Raw genomic sequence first — 23,080 nt, 5'->3', positions numbered from 1 at the left:
ATTTTAGTTGTTTTAGGTGCAGGAAACTACACCAATCTAAGGTTGAAACGTTTGATAAAATCACACTAAATGTCTGAGTCAGTTAAAATCAAAATGATTAAAAACAGCAAATGTTTTAATAAAACTGCAAAGAAAATCATATAGACATGTTATATATACACATATATATATACATACATATATACACATATATGTACGTATATATATATATACATATACATGTATATACATATATATATATATGTAATACCCAATATCTCAGTAACAAATATAAAATATTTATTTTTACAAACCATGAAACGAAAAGTAAAAAATCGGATTACAAACTGTTAATTTGATTTTCAAAAAAACAAAACAGATGACTCGTTTTTTCCAATTTCTGATATTGTTCTCAAATGAAAACTTATAAAAACAGATACCGAGCATTTTCCGTTTCATCCACTTTTGAAGGTTGTGTGACGGGGAGCTTCACACAGGACAACTATAAAACAACAAAAATGTTTATGCTTTTCGCTGGACATAAGAGGGTACGTCTGAAACCAGAAGACATGACAACGGAGAAAATATCCATATTTGCAGTCATCGGTGACACCGGAGCACAGGGACCATTTACAAAGTGCAACGCCCAAAAAACATATTCAATAACTAATACAGTGCAGTGTTGTCAGTCTTTCTGTATACTTAACTGCTGTAGTGTACATGATACTACACCACTTTGCAATAAATATGCTTTTGTATAATTTTAGTGAATATTTATTAGTAATAATTGTCAAAACATTTTTCAAACCGAATGGTGTAGCATCATGTACATCAGTAGAGTTTACACCACTTTGTATTATGGTGAAGTTATTGAATTTTTCTTAAATATCTTTTTTCGGGTGTTGCACTTTGTAGACGGTGCATAGAGATCAATGTAGTTTCTCCACGTTGAAAGATGGCTCTTTTTGATGAAAACTATGTTGTAGCTTGTTGTCTACGTCGCTATGATTCAAAATATGTCTTGCATGTGTTTCAACAATGTTTCGTTTAAACGTTATTGATCGCGGAATTTCAAATCTGTGAATATCTTTCTAACTTTACTTAACAACTTTCAGGTTACATAACTTCCTCATTCATTTTTCACATTATTTTGAAACTCAAATTAAGTTAATTATCATATTTTTTAATGAGACACGGATTCTTTAACTTTACACAAGCCTATACACAGTCCAGTCATACTGTATCCTATGTTTTACGGGGTCTTGTAAACACTTAGTAACTCTCCAAAAAATGGAAATGTTTGATACAGAAATCAATAAATCAGTTTTATACTTTCCACTTCAAAAATAATTTGAATGAATAAGCAATTAAAAAATGGTTGCATTGTCAAAGCTGTCATCATTATAAATGCTCCAAGGAAACCGTTTTCAAAGAATATCATGACATAAATAGTTTTCTTGCCAAGTGATGGGGCATGGTGAGCTTCTCCCATGTATCCATTCGTCATGCCAAATAATTACAATAAAAAGTCCCTTTAAAGGTCAGCCACATTGATGTGCAGCTTTTGCATCTTTATGCTAAGGTAATCACCTCTTGGTCCGGACTTCCTATGCACAAACATTACAATAACAGTGATTTTACCAAAGTCTCAGCAAGAAACTTTGAACAGGAAACAAGACATTTTCCTAAAAAAATTCTCCTTTAAGCATTCAAGTCAGCAATTATAAAAATATAATATTTTCATATGAACTACAAAAATCAATGGAACACCCTATCCACAACAGATATTCTCATCTTTATATAAATAACTCTTTATGTCCTCCTCAAAGGACTTTATGTACATTTTTTACATGCTTTTTCAGATGCGCCGACTGTGTGAATTTTTTGGGACAGTGTGGACAGGAATGTGGTTTCTCCCCAGTGTGGATGTATTTGTGCCTTTTTAGGTTGTTGAGATCTAAAAATCCTTTTCCACAGAACGTGCACCAGTGTCTCTTCTCCCCATTATGCCACCTCAGATGTACATTTAGTTCAACTCGACGTGTGAATTTCCTATCACAGAGGTTGCACTCGAAGGGTTTCTCTCCGGTGTGGGTTCGTATGTGGGACTCAACATCTCGCCTTGTGAAAAATGATTTGCGGCAGATCTGGCAGACAAAAGGTTTAATCTTCCTGTGCACCATCTGGAGGTGTTTGGAGAGGCTGAAACGGTAGACAAAGCCCTTCCCGCACTCGTGGCAGATATGGATCTTTCCATTGCGGTGCACTCGCCCATGCCTTTTGAGACTCTTCGAGTCTGAGAAACCTTTCCCACAGAGAGTGCACGAAAAAGGTCGGCATCCTGTATGAAGACTGACATGGCTCTCAAGGGCTGCATTGCTGCTGAGAATGCGCCCACACTCTCCACACTGATTCTTTAACAGACGCCCACCAATGACTGACAAGGGCTCTAATGGTGATACGACAGGTGGTGCTTTGATAGGTATAGGGTTGAGAGGAACACTCGGGAGGTAAGCTAGGGAATCTATTTCTTTCTTTATTGGTAACAGTGCCAATGTTCCATCTTTTGTCTGTGTTACATTGGGAGGAATCCACACAGCTTTGGAGTGACATGTTTTCATAGCCTCACCATTTGTCTTAGCTCCATTCCGCAGTTTGGATTGATTAGAATTTTTAAATTTAGTTATCATTTTAGCTGTAGCCATCTTCTTAGCATTCAAAGCTCTTACATTTTGTTTGGAACTGGCAACATCTTGAATCATTCTGGGTTTCTTGACAGGAGTGGCTTTGTTAATCTTTTTTGGACAATCACCATCATCCATTTCATTTTTAATACTGAGAGATAGATTTTCATTACCTATGGGTATCCTTATAGGACTCAAAGAATCAGATTCTGTTTTAATTGGTCTACAAACTTGGGTGGAAGTAGACTTTGTGTGACTCACAGAAATCAAATTGCTTGTTGAAAGTTGAAAGCATACACCAGTTTCACTCAAATTACATGCTCCAGGACTAGCGGAGATTTCAGGTTTTTTAGTTGAACTAGACCTTTCAGGGAAAAGATCATTTGCTGAACTTAACCTTCGAAGACTAGCAGAACTGGGTTTCATTTTTCTAGGGCCTACACGATCTTGACCTGAACATGATGTCCTTGGAGTCTTAGAAGCGGCTTTACTTGTAGACTTTGCCCTCCTGATCAGTTCACGACCACTCCTGTTGGGTCTCAAGGCATCTTCACTTAGTTTGCTTCTCTGTGGATTGTTGGCGATTGGGTCTTCAGCAGTCTTATTTGGTGGTGCAACATCTTCCTCTACACCTGACTTTTCACTAGTTGTCATCTCTATGTTCTCTAATTTAGGTATCTTAGGACTCACAGTAGTCATATCTGCTTCTTTGCGTTGATCTGAGTTTGTTTCATTTTTTCTATTTTGCAAACAAACTTTGAAGTGACTTCGAAGTCGGGACATCAGGGAACTTCTTTTGCCACTGGTGCTGGTTTCTGCACAAGAGTCCCTCTCAGAGGAGGCCTATGAAGAAATAAAAAAATACATTTAGCAATAAAACAATCAGAAGCAAATTATTTCTTTTGCAAGAAAAAAAATACAGTAATATATAATACATAATACATGCAGGACGTGAAGTTTCTGACTCCAACTTACTTGGATTAAATCCAAGTAAAATTCGAGACTGGCGTAAAATTAGCATCTGAAAGTTTATTCCCATTACAAAAATAAACTAGGACTGCACACTTTCGTTACAAGGCCCTCGCACCAGATGCATTTGTCCCCACACAAGTTGGGGAGTTCAGCAGTTCCCTGAAATCACATTTGAATCCATGAAATCTTTGGACAAGTTTTCGAATTAGATGGGTGCAAGTCATTTATGTAGGGTGCAAATGGCCAAAATTGGCCAAAACACAAACATTCAAATAGGCAGACTTCCTGTTGAGTTGAGGCCATGGTTACGGTCGACTTTTTTGTTCGTCTTGGACTATAACATCTTCCCACCAAGTTTCGAGAATTGGCCAAAATGCAGAGGGTTGTTGTGGCCACACTGCTTTGAATCAGCCAAACCTTTCAATAACGTTTCATCTTCGATGTGTCTAGTGCAATGTCGGACATGTTTGCTAATTTATGTAGGGTGCATTAGGTCCCTGCCATAGGTGGCTCGGGCCCAAACAAGCTCCCATCACATTCACCAGCCTATTAACAAAAAAATATCACACTCTTCTCACTCACAGTTTTGAGTAGAATGTGATTTTGTTAATATTATGCAGAATGGTAAGTGTAACACCATTGGTCAATAATGCCAAAATAATTGCTCGCCCTAGTTTGCCCCAAAAATCAGCAACTGTTTTGGTCATTAAACAAAAATTGTGGAAAAAGAAAAGCATGGTAGATGAACAATGGCACAAGGAATAAATTAAAGAAATATATTATTTGCTACAAGCGTATTCATTATATGTTACTAGGAATTGTATTTTTTATATTGTTTTAATCACTGACAATCATTAGCATATACATTACCTTTTGGGGGGCTTTAATAGCTGGTGTCACTGCCAGCTGTGCCAGGAACTGGGTTTTAGTCATTTGTAAATGAGGGTCTGATGCATCCTTGGACGGGATGGAAGTTAGCAATATGAGGCCAGTTGATCTTTCCTCTTCTTGGGGTGGGGTGTTAGATAGTGTGCAATCTTGTGCTACATTGCTGAACAATTCCTCCTCGAAATTAGAGGTAGGTTCACCAGCTGAGAGCTTGGTCCTGATGGAGGTCACTGTAGATATGTCCAAGCCTGGTGAAGATACCTTGGATGATAAAGATGTCTGCACACTCCTGCCGACACATGACTCTCCCACATTTACAGATGTTTCAGACGATACCAACGTTACCGCTTGAGTATTACTTTTCTCTTCTGATGTCTGGGGGGTATGAACAGACACAAAAACAGTTGTTTCTTTTAAACGTGTTACCAATGGCATCTCAGATGGCTTTGTTACCGTGACCACAGAAGACTTGTCTTGTGTGGCTCTGTTTTTTGAAGTGGTCCTGGATTTAGGACATCCATTTGAAAGCATGTCTGAGACAGACACTGTGTCTTTGCTTGATACTGAAACTGGTAGTCTGGTTAATCTGACCACAGGAAATAGTTTGTTTTCCACTGGAGACAAACAGGATGGCTCAGGATACCCAGATGGAAATAACATTTTTGAACTGCAACAGGTTTCTGTGGCAGCATTTGTGTCAGAAACAGAGGCAGTTTGTTTGGGTGATCCACAGGTGTAACTTACATTGTTCTTTTGAGATGAAATTGGAGAATCTTTAGCAGTTTGTGCATCCACATGAACAGATAAGTTTTGTGATGAAGAAATCAACTTGGTTGATGACAGTGTCAAAGTATCAGCTGGTTCTATTGACTCCTGATTTGTTGTAGGAGCAACAGTTTTTGACTGATGTGAGGTGGACTTTGACTGATGTTTCTCAGATGCCACAGCTGACAAATCATTTGGGACGACTACCAATTTCCGGCTATGTAGAAAATCTGGCTGCTGGCCTTTTAAGGTGGTGGTCAAACGTGGTGGTATAATAGAAAGCATTTTCTGGGAGGTAACATATCTAACTTTCTGAGAAACAGAGGAAAGTAAAGGTGTTCCAACACGCAAACCTGCAGCTGTAGAAGCTGACTGTAAACTTGCAGTAACCACAGTTGATGCAAAACTTAAATGCTGTTTTTTCTGAGGCATGAGCGAGAATCTTGGCACAACAATTATTTTATTATGTAAGGTGTCACTGGGTTTACTTGGAGTTATAAGTCTTATCACAGGACACATCAAACCTTTTGCAGATACTGATGCTGCGGTCTGTGGTGCAGTGATATTGGATGGAGAAACCATGGGTACTTTTTGTGTGGCAGCCTTAATTTGTGTCTGAGCTTGTGTAGTAGCCTTAAGTTGGGTCTGAACTTCAGTGATGTTGGATGGATAAACCATGGGTACGTCTTCTATGTCAGCCTTAATTTGGGTTTGAGCTTCATTGATATTGGATGGAGTAACCATGGGTACTTCTTGTATGGCAGCCTTAATTGGAGTCTGAGCTTCAGTGATATTGGACGGAATAACCATGGGGAGTTCTGGCATGGCAGCCTTAATTTGAGACTGAGCTTCAGTGATACTGGATGGAGAAGCCATGGTTACTTTTTGTGTGGCAGACATTATTTGTGTCTGAGCTTCAGTGACATTGGATGGAGTAACCATGAATACCTTTGGTGTGGCAGCCATAATTTGGGTCTGAGCTTCAGTGACATTGGATAGAGTAACCATGGGCAGTTCTGGTATAACATGCTTACTTTGGGTCTGAGCTTCAGTAACACTGGATGGAGTAACCATGGGTAGTTCTGGTATGGCAGCTTTAAATTGGGTCTGAGCTTCAGTGATATTGGATGGAATAACCATGGGCAGTTCTGGTATGGCAGCCTTAAATTCTGTCTGAGTTTCAGTAATGTTGGATGGAGTAACCATGGGAAGTTCTGGTATGTCAGCGTTAATTTGGGTCTGAGCTTCAGTGAAATTGGATGGATTAACAATAGGTAGTTCTGGTATGGCAGCCTTAATTTGGGTCTGAGCTTCAGTGATATTGGATGGAGTAACCATGGGCAGTTCTGGTATGGCAGCCTTAACATGGATCTGAGCTTTAGTGGTGTGAGTGGAATTTGTAACCTGAGGAGTAGGACTTGGTGTCTGTACTGGTGATTGTTTTGTGGATGGCTCTGTTATGGGTAGACTGCTTGTAGCCATAGGAACTTCAGTAGAAAGTGGCAGTGTCTGTGGCTCAGCTGGTATGTTGTCCACAGTTTGTGAGGTCTCCAATTGGGGAGCATTCTGGGTATATGGTGATGGGGCCAGTCTTTGGTTCATGGCTTCAACCATTAGCATTGCATCCTGAAGAGTTACGGAAGAGCAACGTTCTCTGTGTTTAAAAGCTTCCTCTTCCATGATTTGTTGAGATCCAGATAGTTTTTCAAAGGAAAATCCACCTATCAAAGATGATACTGAAGAAGGGAGGGATCCAACCTCAATGTTCTCCATATCTTTAGAAAAAGTGTCAGGTCTTTCCTGGACTGACGGAGCAATACTGGTTAGGCAATACTGGCAAGTCTTTTTAAGTATAACTGGGGATTCTTGTTGACTCCTAGGTATAGTAGTATTTTCTGTATTCACAAAAGAAGGGACGTCAACCTGTTCCAATCTTACTGAATCGGTAGATAGTAAGTTCTGTTTATGTTTTACTGGCCGGTGTACACGTTTTGCTTTCTTTGGCGGCCTTCCTCGTTTACGGCGTACCGGCTGAGAACTACCATCACCTTCTGACATGGCATTTTTTACTTCTTCAAATGTAATCTGTTTATTTTGCGTTGCGGGTCCCATTATCTGTTCTCTTATGTAATGCACTCCACATTCTTGTTGGGGAACAGTTTGATTATTTATTAACATTTGTCCACACCATCTGGGGACTGCTATCTCTTGCTCTTTTTCAGGTTCAACCACTGACTGCTGCTGCTGAGCAGTCATCAATGGCTGTTCTCCTGATATCTTGTCATCTGTTACATTATTTGCTGTGATGACTGGAGGATGCTCTGGTTCAGATGACTGGTTCTGGGCTCCCTGAAGATCACTATCCAATGATGGGTCCAAGATCACTTTGTTCTCATCTTTTTCAGGCATCTCTCCAGCTGAAAACACTTGGTTAATGCGAGGCCCTTGATTTTCAGTTCCATCTTAGTACAGTGGTGAAGATAACATGAGGAATAAAAGAATGGAAAAAAGGGGTTAAGAATAGTAGATTTTATAGTTTTTTTCAGATTATCACTGATAATAACTACACTTGGAAAACCAAATTCAGATTCTCACCCGCATCAGTGGGCTCAACATCTTCCTCCTTTATGGGAGACTCCAAAGAATAATCTCCAGATGGTATCTGTAGAAATGTAAAAATCTCTTTCAATGTCAAAATGACAAATAATAGGCATTTTTAACCAAATACATTTGACATGTTTCAACAGGAAAAGAACAGGTGCTACTGATAAGATTACCAATGGAACTCTGCCATCACTGATTCGATAATTTACATTTGAGCTTTTTCTCATGTGACCCACCAAAAAGGCTGGTGTGAAAAATGCCCACAAAATAAGACTGCTATAATACCCACATACCTCCTCTTTGAAAGGTGTGAATGCCAGATGAGAATTTTCCTCCCTGTGGCCGTCATAGGTGTGGTCATGTAAACTGTAATTAACCATCTCATAACTGTGTTGTTGCTGTACATTTTGTTGTGATGAAAATGCCAATGGTTGACTCTGCTCCACCAGCAGGGTGCAGAAAGAAACAAGGTCTGTAAACACAAGAAACAAACAGACATGAGAATTTGATTTATTTTAACCATATCCCAATGTTCAAAATACTGTTACAACACAAACTGTACAACACACGGTTAGAATTTTGAATTTATTATCTAAAGCTGTCAATAGGTTTACATGACATTAGAAAACCCTAATTATTTTTAAAACACCTGTAAACATGTTAGTCTGTCTGAAATTGCACTAAAGCAAATTTCTCAAAAGTCAGACTAATGGCGTGTTTCCACCAACTCGCCTCAGCACAGTTAGGTTCCGTTTCTACGAGCATAGTACTTGGTACCTGCTACTTTTTTTAGTACCTGCTCTGGCGAGGTTCCAAGCGAGCTGAGGCGATACTATGCGTGACGTTGCAAAACTGCTGTTCACTGATTGGTCAGAGTGCCATCACAGGAAGAAACGTCTGACACAAGAATCAAGCCAAACAATAGATCAGTTAAAAAGACTTAACAATCCTAAAAACATGAGTTAATCTCCATTACAGTCTGGTATATTTAGCGACAGCACTGCTGATCACAATCGGTATCGAGTCCAGTGACTTCTCCAGACAGGGCACAGAGTCTGTGCTTCAGTCATGGAGGAAGCACTGAACAAATAGTTTTAATGAACTGATTCTAATGATTCAGTTACACTAAAAACAACTGCTTTGCAAGTCACTCATTTGTGTGTGTCGTATGTAAAACAAAGTCACGGCAGTTCAGTGCAGCCGTTCAGTGATGAATTCGCCCACGTTGAGTAGGTACTATTTTGTAGTGGAAAACCAACCTAAACCGTGCCGAGGCGAGCTGGGACAATAGGTGGATAAGGGGCTTAACACACCCAAATACTGTGATTGGGAGTTGATTTACTATTGCATGTCAGTCTGTGGGCTCCGTGCAAGAGCCACAGTTCCCACCCCCTGGTTCTAAAGTGGAAATATTAGACAACAATGAGAAAAAAATTACAAAATCCTGGCCACTATATTTGTTGGACTGGGAAGATCAAATATATCCTTTTTCAGCTTAAAGAATTAAATATTTTAAAATTCATGGATAGAAGGAAATTTGGAATGCAGCTTGACCCACTAACAACCGGCTGCATAGCCTCAAAGAGGATGCAACACCACCTAGCATAGTGAAAGCAGACAAACTTAATTCAGTACATGAATTCACTATATGCATGAAGTGTCACTTACAACTCCCGCAAAAATATAAATCAGCCAGTCAATTTCTGGTCAGTTGTTGCCAATAAATCAAATTTCTCCTATACATGTATACTCGGACTATACTAAGGCTATGGCTGCAGCTCGACTAAGCTGTGCAAGTAAACATAGTGACTGACTGAAGAACATCTATGCTAACTGGATATAGGTGGGCTGGCATATTGTAAACTTTAATGTGTATCCAGCAACAGATATACATCTTCAGTTAAAGGCTGAACATATATTGTGCTACTTTATTTTGGTGATCCAAAACTGTAGGTCACAACCCAGTCTTTGTCAATGGCTGATCTAAAGAATAAAATCTATTTTGATCAAGGCACGTAAGTATTTTCTTTAAGTAAACTTGTTCAGAAACAGAAAATGACAAGAGTTTAGTGGCAACAAAGATACGATCACACCCTTAACACTATCATTGGAACACACTGCAACACTTCCGTTAGCATAGTAGCTTAGTATGGTTTCCCTTGTTGAATCACACGCTCTAACGGTTAGGATTAGCCAGTGAGATCTACAGACTGCTATACACATATAATAAACATGAAAACACTGTAAATGTAAACCACCACATAGAATTACCAGATAAACAAATGACATATATTCATTATTTCGAACAGGCATCAACACTCACCACACTGAACAGCGGTGTCCCGCTTCTCTGAGCGGTGGCTTGGACGTACAGCGGGCTCGCTTACTCTGGTGTAAACAGGCGTTTGGTTTTTCCAATTCTCATACTGGCTACATCTTGTTTTCAGGTCGTCGTTCTCCTTCTTCATTCTGGATAGTTCTGCCTTCAGTTCGTTGACCATAGTTTCGAAAAGTTTGGTGGTCTCTGCCACTGCGGTCTTCAGCATACTCTCCATGACGGAGGCATACTTGGTCTGGAAATCGTCGGCGGACATTTCTGCGCTTGAATTCACCGTTCACCTCGTCTTCGCTGCGAGTTCACGTCGGACGGTGGATTTAACCAAGTGTTATTGAACACACTGGTTCAACATGGCTTCTTCCAGTGAACAGTCGCGCTCTCTTTGTGTGACGCACGTCGGCTCAGCTAAAGGAGGGAGTTATGCAATACATCCGGTGAGCCGTTTGTAAACAAATGTGTTATTTTATATTTTCAACTGTTAATAAAACATCAAGGTCAGTGGGTTAACAACTTAATTCCCGTTAATGTAGTCAAATGCACCAGTACGTGAGGTACATCTACAGACTGGCGATATAACTTGCGCCGAATGTAGTATGGCGAAACCACACGGACAAACCTCTTTAGGGTCAGTTCTAATTCTTTGAGGTTTTATGGCGGTTGACAAACAACGATTTGGTGCACTACCGCCACCACCTGGTATGGAGTGTGGATCAAAATGCCTGATAAGAATTCTGCTACTGAAAAAACAAAATCCCCATATATATCCAATCAATACATTTTGTTGTTTTAGCAAACTGATATAATATTCGATAATATTCACTTTAGTTCTTTTATACCGTCTTTTAGATCACATCGATCTGTATTATGTTTGTGGACCAGATTTCTTCTTCGCATTCATTACCACCACCTTCTTCCCCAGAGTGTGGATCAGACATTGTACTCTAATCTGTTCATCAGTTCTTTTAAAAATAAAAAGGTGGGGTCACACGGTGGCTTAGTGGTTAGCACTCTCGCCTTGCAGCGAGAAGACCCGGATTCGAGCCCCGGTTGGAACAAGGGCCTTTCTGCATGGAGTCCAAAAACATGCAATGTGGGGATTAGGTAAATTGGACACTCTGAGAGTTAATGGTTGTTTGTCTCTATCTGTGTGTGGCCCTGCGATGGACTGGCGAACTGTCCAGGGTGTACCCCGCCTATCGCCCGATGTAGCTGAGATTGGCACAGCACCCCCCGCGACCCTCTGGTGGAGGATAAAGCGGTAGCTGATGATGATGATTACTTAATTATTAATTAGCTCTTTTTGGATGGTTTCCGATTATGCTGAGAGTGTTGTTTTTAATTACTTACTCACTTATTAATCTTCCAACGCTTTATCCCCTACATGAGGGTCGTAGGGTCTTAATTAGTATGACCTAAGATTCTGTTGCAAATTATTTCTTGTATTCTTGACCTCCCTATGTTTTGTTTTGATGAACTAACTTTGTTTACATGACTACATGACTTGTACCACTTATTTTGCCAGTCTTCAATAGCCTTTTACTACACTGTAAATTAGATTTTTGTCTAATTGAATGTGAAAATAATGCTATGCTATCACTCTGTAATCTTTTTTTGTTGTTGCAAATGTGTCCATTTCCTCTCACTCCTACATGTGCCGACACCCATATTATATCAGGCCCTCAAATAAATTGATGTATGTTGTGGCTTTTTTGTCCTCAATCCACTGCAGGGCCATGAACACTGTCATCATTTTCACTGTATACACTTCCAGGAATAGGATTGAGTTTGACTAATGGCAACCCAATTTGAATACTAACAACACATTTGTCAAGCGTCTTCTTCTTCAAAATATAACATATATTAACATTGCTAATTCATCAAAGCGAAACACAAAACTATTATGTGTTTTTTTCCAAGTGGCATTCCGTACCAGAGTCCAAGATGGCAGACCACGCATGTGTGATGTAGATCCGGTGCATAGACCTATTTGCAAATCGCGAGTATTACTAGGATTGTCCCACTTCTCGGCCCGTACTTGTAAATCCCGGAAGTGTGGTTGTTTACGGAACGCAGCGGTACCTCAACAGAAAAGCACCTTGTCTTGTTCGATTACGGCGAAATCTGGAATTTGCGCGTGCCACAAAGCAGCATTCTGCTGTTGACATAAACTCTATGCAAGTAAAATGTGGCAGTTTTATGTCTCCGGTCGTTCATCATCAAATGGTAGTTTTCAAAAAAAATATGCAGCGGGCTTGTTGGCTAATACTGGCGTTATAACGACGCTATAGTTTGTTTTACATAAGGTTCAGGGTAATGAACACAACCACACTGTCATTCTTAATCAATAGTCGCTAAAATTGGGAGGTGAGATTGAGAAATTGACATACATTCAGCGTTGCTCTTGTTAAACACCGGTCCAGAGCTGTTTCCTATTTTGTTTCCTGTGAACTGTCCACACTTGTCACGACATCATTGCCGTAATGGCCGATACTGTAGTGACATTTCAGTCTCAGCTCTCCGGTGTCATGGAGACAGTCTTCAAGGCTGCCATGTACGAGATTACCCGGCTGGTGGAGGAAAGTTTTTTGGAAGAGGTGACGCGGTGCAGGGAGCAGGTCGAGACTCTGAAGAGGCGACTGAGGTGGTCAGAGTGTCGACGCAAGGAAAGAGAGGGAGACAGGAGGCCGGGGCTGAGGTGCTCTGACTGCGGTAGAGTCGGGGTTTCTGATGAGGAGAGACCCAGAGACACGGGTGAGTCTCTCTCCTGCTCATTTTTGGCATTATTTGTCATTATTTGTCATTCGTTTTGACACATTGTGAATGTGAATCGGAATTGTGAAATCTCACGATAGTGGGTTATGAAACAATTGATATTGTTAACAAAAATATTTAAAATTAAACTTAAAGCCAAAACAGGTTCACACACACTCACTCTGAAATGCCACTCTGCACTGAATGTACATGATATTGCACCCTGACTGGGCTGGGCAATAATTCAATAACTATGTATTTCACAATATAATTTTATTCAGTGCAAAACACTCCAAGGGACATTACATAATTGCTATTAAAGGTATTGCCTTAGATGTATAAAATGTGTCCTGGGTTAACAAGTGTTTGTTGAATTTGGTTTGTAAAGACTCGAGTTGTAAAGACTTCAGCTTCTACCAAGGAGCAACATTTAATTTCTTAGTTATCTGAAAATTATTGTAATAATTATCAATACTGACCAAATTTAGATATATATTTGAGAATTGTGACAATGCTGATATTGTGCAGACTTTTACACAATGGTGTGTATTTTACTTTGGCTGTTGTATTTTTAAAGTCGAGAGGACAGGTCAAAGGACCGCGGTCAAGTTATCCGACACTCGTTTCTCTTTCTTTTTTTTACCATAAAACCCTTTGTAATTCAGGCATTAACAATTCAGTGTCTGATAGGTTGACCACAGAGAGACAAGTGTCAGATAGCTTGACCCCAGTGGTCAAAGGGAAAGTGATTACCACCATGGACAGCAATGGCAGTTTGGAACATAACGGTTGTGTGTGCTGTGGGACTGAATCTTTTGATTTCTTTTCACTTCTTTTCACATCAAAAGGAAAATTAATCTCTTTACAATGGCATAATAGGTCTGTCATATTGTCATCACAGAAACTTTCTCTCTTTGTTCCAGAGAGAAGCCTGAAACAAGAGAGTGTGCTGCAAGAGGGAATAAGTGGCTCTCAGGGCACTGAAAAAGAGACAGCTGATCATGAAGTGGATGAGGTAAGACCTGAGGACCACTGCACAATTAGGACAACTCGGATATGGACGATTTATTACAGTAAATTGACTTCTTAAATTTAGGTCACAGTGTTTAAAATATTAAGAACACAGAGCCCCTCAATATTCCTGTATTAATGCTGTCATTCTGCTTATCTACTAGTCTCCTGGTGTACAAGGTGAAAATCTGGATAGACTGTTAAAGGAGGAAGCCCTTCACATCCCACCAGAAACCACTGAGTCTCAAGAGAGATGGGGAATTCATTTGGATGGTCAGTCTGTATGCAGATCCCGAAAGTTTCTAAAAAGCTCAAAATTAGTAGTTTGGAGAGAGAAGAGAAAACATTTTGGTATAAAAAAACAATTAATAAATAAATGATGTGCTTTCACTTCATGCTCATTGAAAGTGCTTTCATATCAAATAAAAATAAAGCACACCATTTAAAGCTGAAGTGCATAACTACTGGTGATTGTTGTTGTTGTTGATGTTATTATTCTGCCTCTGTTTGATTTTCTTGAACAGAACTGATGCAACATTACTTGTATACTATCTATCAGACCTGACTGAGGGATCATTCATGTTAATTGTAACTAGAAAAACAATGGGGTCCTTACACTGTTCTCAAACCCAAAATACAAAAACAGTTTTCAATGTATACATTTCTCCTAATCCACACAGTCAGTTAAACTGTCCTGCTCATCCATTAACATTAACACTCTTACATAAGAGCAGAGACATGTTATTTTAAAACATAGGACATGATGGTGAATATCCCTTGAAGATTGTCCACTCTAGATTAAATATAAGTTGCCAACCACCAGCAGAAGTCAGATACACTTTTACTGCTTGATTGGAATTTTTTAACACAGGCATTGTCATTATTTTTTGTTCACATGATGTGTCATAGAATTCCCCGTGCCCATGTTTTCTTTTTGTTCTTTCATTGGACAGAAACGGATACAGCAGGTGTGCCGGGGCCCAGTAAACGTTACAGTGACCAAAAGATCCCAAAGTGCCAAGTGAACTGGGAAGCTGGCTTTGAGCAGAGAGTTCAATCAGAGCAACAAGGACACTCAGGTGACCCATCTGAACCTCTTTTCCAGAACCGATACAGCATGGAAGGCTTGGGCGACATTGACAAGACTGGCTATGACGATGCCAACATGATAGAAATGGGTAATTTAGATCAGTTACAAGGATCACCATCCCACCTGGGTGAGGAATTGAATTACATGGGACATTATGAGGGGGATGTAGAGGCACCTGAAGGAACTGAGCATCAAATGTACCAGACAGGTGGAGGTTCACCTGTTGGCTCACCCTCAAAGACTAACATTGATGTAGGTGGAGAATTCAGCTGTTTATTGATTAATGAGGAAGGATATCTACAAGACCCAAGTATACTGTACTCAGGTGATTCAGGAGGCAGATTCCAGGGCCAGGGCTTTCAAAATGACCAGTCTTTAGACGGCACCAAGGATATCTATGGGGTCTCAGATACATACAGTGATACCTTAAACCTCGGAGGGAGGTTACAGCATCAGGCAGCTGGGAGAGGTGGTAGGAGACACACATGTCATCAGTGCTGCTTGTCGTTCCCAGATTCCACCTCTCTTAAGGCTCATAAACAGATGCATAAAGGCCCCGGACAAGGGTCACCATACTCCTGCACCCAATGTGGAAAGACATTTACCCAAGCCTGTAACCTCAAAGTCCACCAGAGGATTCACTCTGGTCAGGGGCTCCACCTTTGCAGCCATTGCGGTAAAAGTTTCCCTTCCTTCTCTGATCTTAAGATGCATAAATGTGGCCGGACAGCTGACAAACCGTATTGCTGCACCGTTTGTGGGAACAAGTTCAGCCGTCTCTGGAATCTGAAGCTCCATCGCAGAATTCACACACAGGAAAAACCTCATCGCTGCACAATGTGCGATAAGAGCTTCACACGGGCGGACATATTGAAGGTTCACCAGCGCACCCACACAGGGGAAAGACCGTACTGCTGTGCTGTCTGTGGTCTCAGCTTCAAACGACTAGATCATCTGAAGTCACACCAGCGAAAACACGTGCCAGCCCTTTAAAACTAGATTTAAAGGGCTTCCCTGCATTTTAAAGTTTGAGTCAAGAGTGTGACATCATTCAAAATTAATTTAAAATATTTAAATGAATGTTTGTATTTGAGTCATAGTTGTTTCTGTATCACTATCGCTACAACCCAAAGTGGTACCTTGTGGTCTGGTTATTTTCTTTTCGCTGGTTGTAATTCACAAACCATATAGTTGCTGAGGAAAGTGCCAGTCAAAAACAACAAACATCTATTTGTTCAAAAAAATAAAACTGAAAACACTGCGTAGTATCATCCATGTGACTACATAACGGTTTCAGAATGAAAGTAAAAGTTTGTTGCTGTATTTCATCATTGTCTGTAAATACCAATTCATGAGATTCAATCTCAATTCTTTTTATGTTTGTTTTTTTTTTTTTCAATCAAGGCATGTTTCTGAGAATGCTCTTTTTTATTATAACACAAGACTTCTTAAAGACAAAGATATTTTTGCACTATAAGGTGTAGAATGGTATATAGATGTCACTTAAACATGGTCTCCAAGTGTCTACACAACACTAAGCAGTGGTTTACTTTTAAACAGTAAAGAATATCTCCCCAGAGTGTATAAAGCCTTAAAATAAAATTCTAGCAAGTGTGGCCCATGTGACAAAAGGACAAGCAATGGTTCTTGAAAAATACTACAGAAAAACTGGCAAAGTAACGCATAAGTACAGCAGAAACTAATGATATATGCACTGTATATTTGAATTTATTTGGCTTCAGTACCTAAGCAGACCAAATAGATATGATGCATATTGTTAATTTGACCAGCAAATCAGAAAAGATGTTTGGGGAGCATAAATGTAAAATAACTGGGAGGAGTAACAGTGGAGACACCAGGTCAGCATGATCAAGAGTTTGGAGGGTAAGAAGTACTCCGGAACTAGCAGTCAGCGATATTTCTATTGATCTACACCCTTTATAGTATCTTTACAATCTGACCAATCTGTTCAATGCAAAAGGAGACTTACTTGTAACTTTTGCACAAGAAATCAACAGTTTGCAATTAAGAGACATCAGTGGCGGAGTTTAAAATAAAGACCAAGATTAAATACTTAAGTGAAAGAAAGTGAAGTCACACCTGGAAGAAAAATGGACACAGTGTAGGAGATAAATGAATTCATTAAATAAACTACAGAAAGCACTCTATCTTGCCCTGCATCAGGGTCCATTACAGTTGCTCACTGACAATACACAATGCACCTAAATCACAAGGTTAACACAATTTTTTAAAAACAATCCTGAATCAAACATTATTAGTAGGGACAAGCCCTGACTGGTGAAATGTACCTACTCAATATAATATGGTGAGTGTGGATGTTAGACATAAACCTGGCCCCTGTATAAAATGCAGCTCTTAAAAAAAGAGTCTTAAAAGAAGAAGGGAAAAAAATCCTAATCACTGTGCAAAAGGTTACAGGGAAATGAAATTATATAAAAAGTAATCGGACTACATTCTATGCTGCATATATTTGGGTCAGTGACAAAAAAGTGACTTAATGGTGGTGAGTTTGGTACTTTTTATTTTACCTTGTCTGCTGACTATAATTTTGTATGAGCGGTTATTAAAAATAATAAAAGGCTGATCTGTAAAACGTTATGATATTTTATTACATGGAAACTTAGCCAGCGCAATATAACTTGCATGGTGTCATTGGTATTGAGTTCTACATTTCCCACTTGGCGCAGCGCACAGGTTTCACTTTTGAATACGCGTTTTGTTACTTCCAGGCAAGGCCACCGTACAGCGTCACGCATGACGCCACGGGCAAAAACAAGATTGTTTCATGTCTAGCTCGGATTAAATGTCAAGACAGTATACATGAACTCGATCTGATACACAGTCGTTATTGTGGAAACCAAATAGAGCGACAGGGTTAGGTTCGGCTTATGCTTTTATAGCCAGTGGTTGTACACGTGTTGTTGACTCTTCGATGCTGTTTACGTTTGTTAGCATACGGGTGCTAGCGTGAAGCTAGCTAGCTGATAGCTGGAGCTGGAATGAAGGCGATTGACATCAGTAACATCACGCTGGGTTCTGTTAAGTTGACATTTTAACGTTTGGAATCGAGTGGATTTCAGTTCGTTTCGTTTTATAAAACAGCTTCAACAGTAACATGTGTAGCTGGATAAACACTGCTTTACGATAATGGCCTAACCCACACAATATGTGGTAGAGTTTTCCATGAGGACAACTCTGTCTGTCCTCCTTGTTTATTTTACAAACACGTGGAGTCCTGTTTGCTTTTGTGTGCTTTCGATCGGGCACTGGAGGAGTTTACCATGTCGCACCTGGACAGTCTGTTAGTGACCTTTCAGACTCAGCTCTCGGATGTAATGGAGACGGTGGTGAAGACAGCCATGTACGAGGTGACGAGATTGGTGGAGGAAGGCTTTTTGGAAGAGGTGAAGCGCAGGGGGCAGGAGGTGGAGTCTCTGATGATGCGGCTTCAGTGGACTGAAAAGAAATTAAGTGATCATGAGGCTAAACATGGAGAAAATACTGGAAGGTGTGTGGACTGTACCAAGAGGGATGTGAAACTGTGCACCGCCCCTGCAGGGGAAAGATCTAATGACCAACAAGGTTGGTAAAATCAGAAACACATGAGTGCTGACATAACTCTGGTGACATCTTTTGTCACTAAAGTACTGTGTTGCTTAACTTTTAGACGTGTTGAGGGGCTGTGGTGTGAAGGAAGACGACAGTACTGAGAGATGGACAAGAAGCCACAGACAAGAAGTCATAGCAGTGTCAGAGCCACAGGAGGAGGAGGATCCTTCACAAATTCCCAGCCCTGAGAGGCAAACACAGGTAGGAACATAGCTAGACGATATGGCCAAGATAAAGATGATCTGTCAGTATTGAGAATTGTCATCATAATTGTTCCCTTAAATAAATACTAATTTGTGCTCCTGAGTTAAAGTTGAAGTTTAAAACTGTATACTGTAAACCACATTCAAAGTCACACAAAGTGTGAATGTGCAAAGTGTAGATGAACTGTACAGGTTCTTATCACTGCTGGCAGGGCCGCCATATTGCTACTGGGGCTGGACAGTATGTCCAAACATATTTTAATGTCACTGTAGTTTATTTTTTTTATTTTTCATACATTTATGATGATTTAAGATTGGTTTTGAGTGAAAATTGAAACTAGTAAACTGTGTAAATTTCTTAAAGGATAGAAAATGAATGAAAATCTGAGGTAAAAGCGATCATGTGTTGTTTGCAAAATATCTATCTATCTCGCTCTCTCTCTATATATTTATATATATATACATACATATATAGGTCTATATATAGGTCTATATATAGATATTGAACCTTTGTTAATTGCATTTGAAGGCAATTCTATCATAGTAGAATAGTAATTCTTATTGTAATATGTCGTTCTACAGGTATGTCCTCTTCAGGCAGCAGAAGAAAAAGAGGACGTGGTAACTGTTGTGGATGTGAAGGAAGAGGTTGTTAATAAGCCGTCTTGTTCATCTGTGCATTTAGGAGGGTGGAGCAGTACTCTTGATGGTGAGTGTTGTTTCATTTGGGTCCATTTCTCTCCTCATCACACATTGTTTTTGGCATTGAGAAGCTGATTCTGATAACATTTTCAAGATGTAAAAAAAATAATCCCAATAGCACATACACAGATTAAACCACAACAATAACATTGTTATCTGGTTTTAGCCGGTTTAATGTGATCTGTGAGTTTTTGTCTTTGTCAGGAATTCAGGAACAATAAAGGAAACATCAAAAGAAGTAACATAAGAGATTGTAAAGACTACAATATTCAGTCCATGTATACAAAACCTAACCAGTGCTTGCAGGCTGTCAAATTAAATGTACATTTTGAATATAAAGGCTGTTGTTTTAGTATTTAAATGGAACTTGTTTCCTTAATCTCTGATGACATATCATTGGACATTTTATGACCTAAATATTTAATTAGTAACATTTCTTCATTCATGTTAAATATTCATAAAATATATTCAACACTCTTTAAATCTGTAGAAATCCATATTCACCTTATAATGACAATTTCTTCTAACAATTCCCATGATTCCACGCTGCTTCCTTATGTCATCAAACTAGGACTTTTGTCATTGTTTCAAGTTAGAGACTTTGAGCTGAAGAAATTACATACTGTGTGTATTTAGTACCACATATTTCAGAAATAATGAACCATACTTTTGCCTATGTTTGTTTATCTCTGGCGGAAGGATTTCTCTACTTAGGTTCTCCCAACACACTTTGGAAGGGAAGGGTGAGGTGAGCGATATTCAGCTGCAAAACTTTACCAATAAGTGTTGATAAATTTAACACATTGTGGTTTAATAGGCTATGAAAATAAAAAAACTCACCTCAAGGCAGCATGACGATAAATACAAATAATTAAAAACTTTTAAAAACTTACTTTCCATTAATAACAATATAATGCCATTGCACATATATCATAGTTTAGTTGAGAAATGTCAAACTCCCCCTTACCCAATGTGCTTCTTGACCCTTGCTTATGGGATTGTTTTCACTTTTCCCCTGTTGCTCATAGACCTTAGGATGCATTTGTCTCTGTGGCTTGTGTATAGAAAGGTTAATATCTTCTCATGCAGGCAGTCTCAAATTTATGTTGCCTCAGTACACTTAGCTTCTGCAATAAACAGAATTAGATCATCAATCCTCTTACATAGTAAAGGCTTATTTAGTTGAAAACAATTTCAGTAGATGGAGTATTATGTATTCAGATTTTTATTGGACTGAACTCACTCACACCAACCAAGTGTTTTTTTTCTGGTAATGGTTTACATTTTAGATAAGGCAATTTAATTCATTAATATAACCCTTGTTTCTGCTTATTTTCCAGGCAAAGTAGGAATTGAATCCCAAAGCACACCCGAGCTGACAGAGATGCAACTGAAACCGAGTCATGAAAACAGTGAGGAAGTATTGAGGAATATGATGAAGCAAAGCCCACCGATATCACCTGGCTTCGGCTTTCCTGAAGAAATGGAGGACACTCGCATGCCTGCAGAACTATCAGATGTCTCATCTTTGGAAATGGACACTGGCTGGTCTGGGCTTCTGCAGAATCACACACTTGGGCCTGAGGATGATCACGATTCAGGGAATATGACAGGTTCTCTGAAGTGTACGGAACACGAGCTGTCTGAGTCTGTACTCTCACATGTCCATGCTCAGGTTACTCCAGACAGAGATCAGAATTCTACTTCAGGAACGTCAACCACATCGTTGGGTGTGACAATAAAACAGGAGGTAATTGCTGATTCTGACGGGTGTGAGGAAGGTGAGTGTATGAAAAAGAAGGAAATGCCAAAGTCTAGCATCTCATGCTCAGTAAAACAGCACAGGCCCAACTCAGCAGCACACAAACACAAACACATTTCCCATAAAGGCACAGTGCAGGAGGTCATGAAGTTGCATCCCAAAACAACTGCAGGTCTCAAATTGCAAGCTGCTATACAGCACCTCCACCGACCGATGAGAAAAAACCCTCAGACACTCTCAAACAATACCACAGTAGCATTATCTAGAGCTCATTCTCAAGTTATGAACCCAAATCCTCTCAACAGATGTCCCTCCACATCCAAATCCTCTCTGCCTCCTCCACTCTCAGCACAGCGGGTTCACCTGAGCGACAAACAAGCTGCAGCACTCAGCAGAACTGCTGCTCCCTGGGTCGGCAACAGATCCCAGCATCAGTCTGCCAACTCCCAACATGTCGACCACATACTCCATCCAGACTCTCATGCAGGGCCCAGGCACGCCCTGCGCTGCGGCCAGTGTGGAAAGTGCTTTCCTCACCCCAGCAACCTGAAGGCTCACCTGCAGACTCACACAGGGGAGCGGCCTTTCTGCTGCTCCCTCTGCGGTCGCAGCTTCACCAAGCTGAGCAACCTCAAAGCTCACCGGCGGGTCCACACCGGAGAGAGGCCGTATTGCTGCTTGGCGTGTGGCAAGCGCTTCACACAGAAATGTAACCTGAAGCGTCATCAGAGGATCCACCTGGATGTATGATGGCGAACAACCACGGACAAAAAAAATACATAAAAGTCAGTGTGTGTTTTTTGTGAGAAGAGGATTTAACACAGTTTCTTGTGCATTGTAATACAGTCACTGTGATACACTGCGAAAATGCTTCTCGTGTACTTGTCTTTTGAAGTGATTTCTGTGCATTCCAGAAAGTTTCATTGAGAAACAAACTGCTGAAGGTGTTTTAATGTAATGTACGGACAAAAAAGGTCATGTGCTGTGAAATGTGTTGTGCACAATGATAGAGCAACTCTCACTTTTTGTCAATAAAATGTTATTTATTCTGTGATTTCTAACAATGTTTGATTATATCGATCGAAACATGCCAATGCACACAAAAACAGAAGCCATGGATCGAGACCCATGTTCATTTGGTTACGATGAGTAATTGAGCAGTGGAAGCACATTTTTATATGTTTTTTAAAAAATAATTCTATACGTTATTTGTTGCTATTGATGCATTTATGAATAATTAATAATGTTCTTAAATTTCAAACGATACAGTGCCTATCATAAGTATTCACCCCCTTAGATGTTTTACCCTTTTATTGCTTTCATAAATCAATCGTGGTCAATAAAATGTGGCTTTTTTCACACAAAAAGTTATTGGAAAAAACTCTTTAATGTCAAAGTGAAAACAGATTTCTATAAATAATGTTAATGAAACAAAATGATATCAACAAAAATAATTATTGACCCCCCTTATACAAGTCAGTATTTAGTAGATGCATCTTTGGCTGCAACCACAGCTTTGAGTCTGTGTGGATAAGTCTCAATCAGTCTTGTACATCTGCACACTGCAATTTTGCTCCATTCTTCTTTGCAAAACTGCTCAAGCTCTGTCAGGTTGCAGGGGTATCGGGCATAAACAGCCCTTTTCAAGTCCAGCCACAGATTCTCTATAGGATTGAGGTCTGGGCTTTGACTCGACCACTC

The 23,080-nt window shown here is 39.8% G+C and overlaps 2 protein-coding genes across 4 annotated transcripts; one reads left to right on the top strand and one right to left on the bottom strand.

Annotated features, from left to right (window-relative positions):
- Positions 1–258: 258 nt before the first annotated feature.
- Positions 259–10,854, bottom strand: LOC122771277. Its single transcript, XM_044028749.1, has 5 exons — positions 10,216–10,854; positions 8,186–8,364; positions 7,884–7,950; positions 4,506–7,750; positions 259–3,506 (listed from the first exon to the last, which is right to left on the bottom strand). Exons 1-5 carry the CDS (start codon positions 10,484–10,486, stop codon positions 1,803–1,805), a joined length of 5,466 nt encoding a protein of 1,821 aa, XP_043884684.1. The 5' UTR covers positions 10,487–10,854; the 3' UTR covers positions 259–1,802.
- Positions 10,855–12,271: 1,417 nt separating this feature from the next.
- On the top strand, positions 12,272–22,433 carry LOC122771323 (zinc finger and SCAN domain-containing protein 2-like). Of its 3 annotated transcripts, XM_044028838.1 has the most exons (5): positions 12,272–12,981; positions 13,905–13,996; positions 14,157–14,265; positions 14,946–15,728; positions 21,954–22,433. In XM_044028838.1, the coding sequence occupies exons 1-5, from the start codon at positions 12,711–12,713 to the stop codon at positions 22,127–22,129; spliced, it is 1,431 nt and encodes a 476-aa protein (XP_043884773.1). In that variant the 5' UTR covers positions 12,272–12,710; the 3' UTR covers positions 22,130–22,433. The 3 variants fall into 3 exon arrangements, with proteins under 3 accessions (XP_043884773.1, XP_043884772.1, XP_043884771.1); XM_044028837.1 differs by lacking the exon at positions 21,954–22,433 and having other exon boundaries at positions 14,946–17,625; XM_044028836.1 differs by lacking the exons at positions 12,272–12,981; positions 13,905–13,996; positions 14,157–14,265; positions 14,946–15,728 and adding exons at positions 17,838–18,685; positions 18,771–18,913; positions 19,498–19,624 and having other exon boundaries at positions 20,958–22,433.
- The last annotated feature ends 647 nt before the right edge of the window (positions 22,434–23,080 follow it).

Source organism: Solea senegalensis, linkage group LG6 (assembly GCF_019176455.1).
Source record: "Solea senegalensis isolate Sse05_10M linkage group LG6, IFAPA_SoseM_1, whole genome shotgun sequence".
Classification (NCBI taxonomy): Eukaryota; Metazoa; Chordata; class Actinopteri; order Pleuronectiformes; family Soleidae; genus Solea; species Solea senegalensis.
Note: the sequence above shows the minus strand (reverse complement) of the source record. Positions and strands in the feature narration are given on the sequence as shown.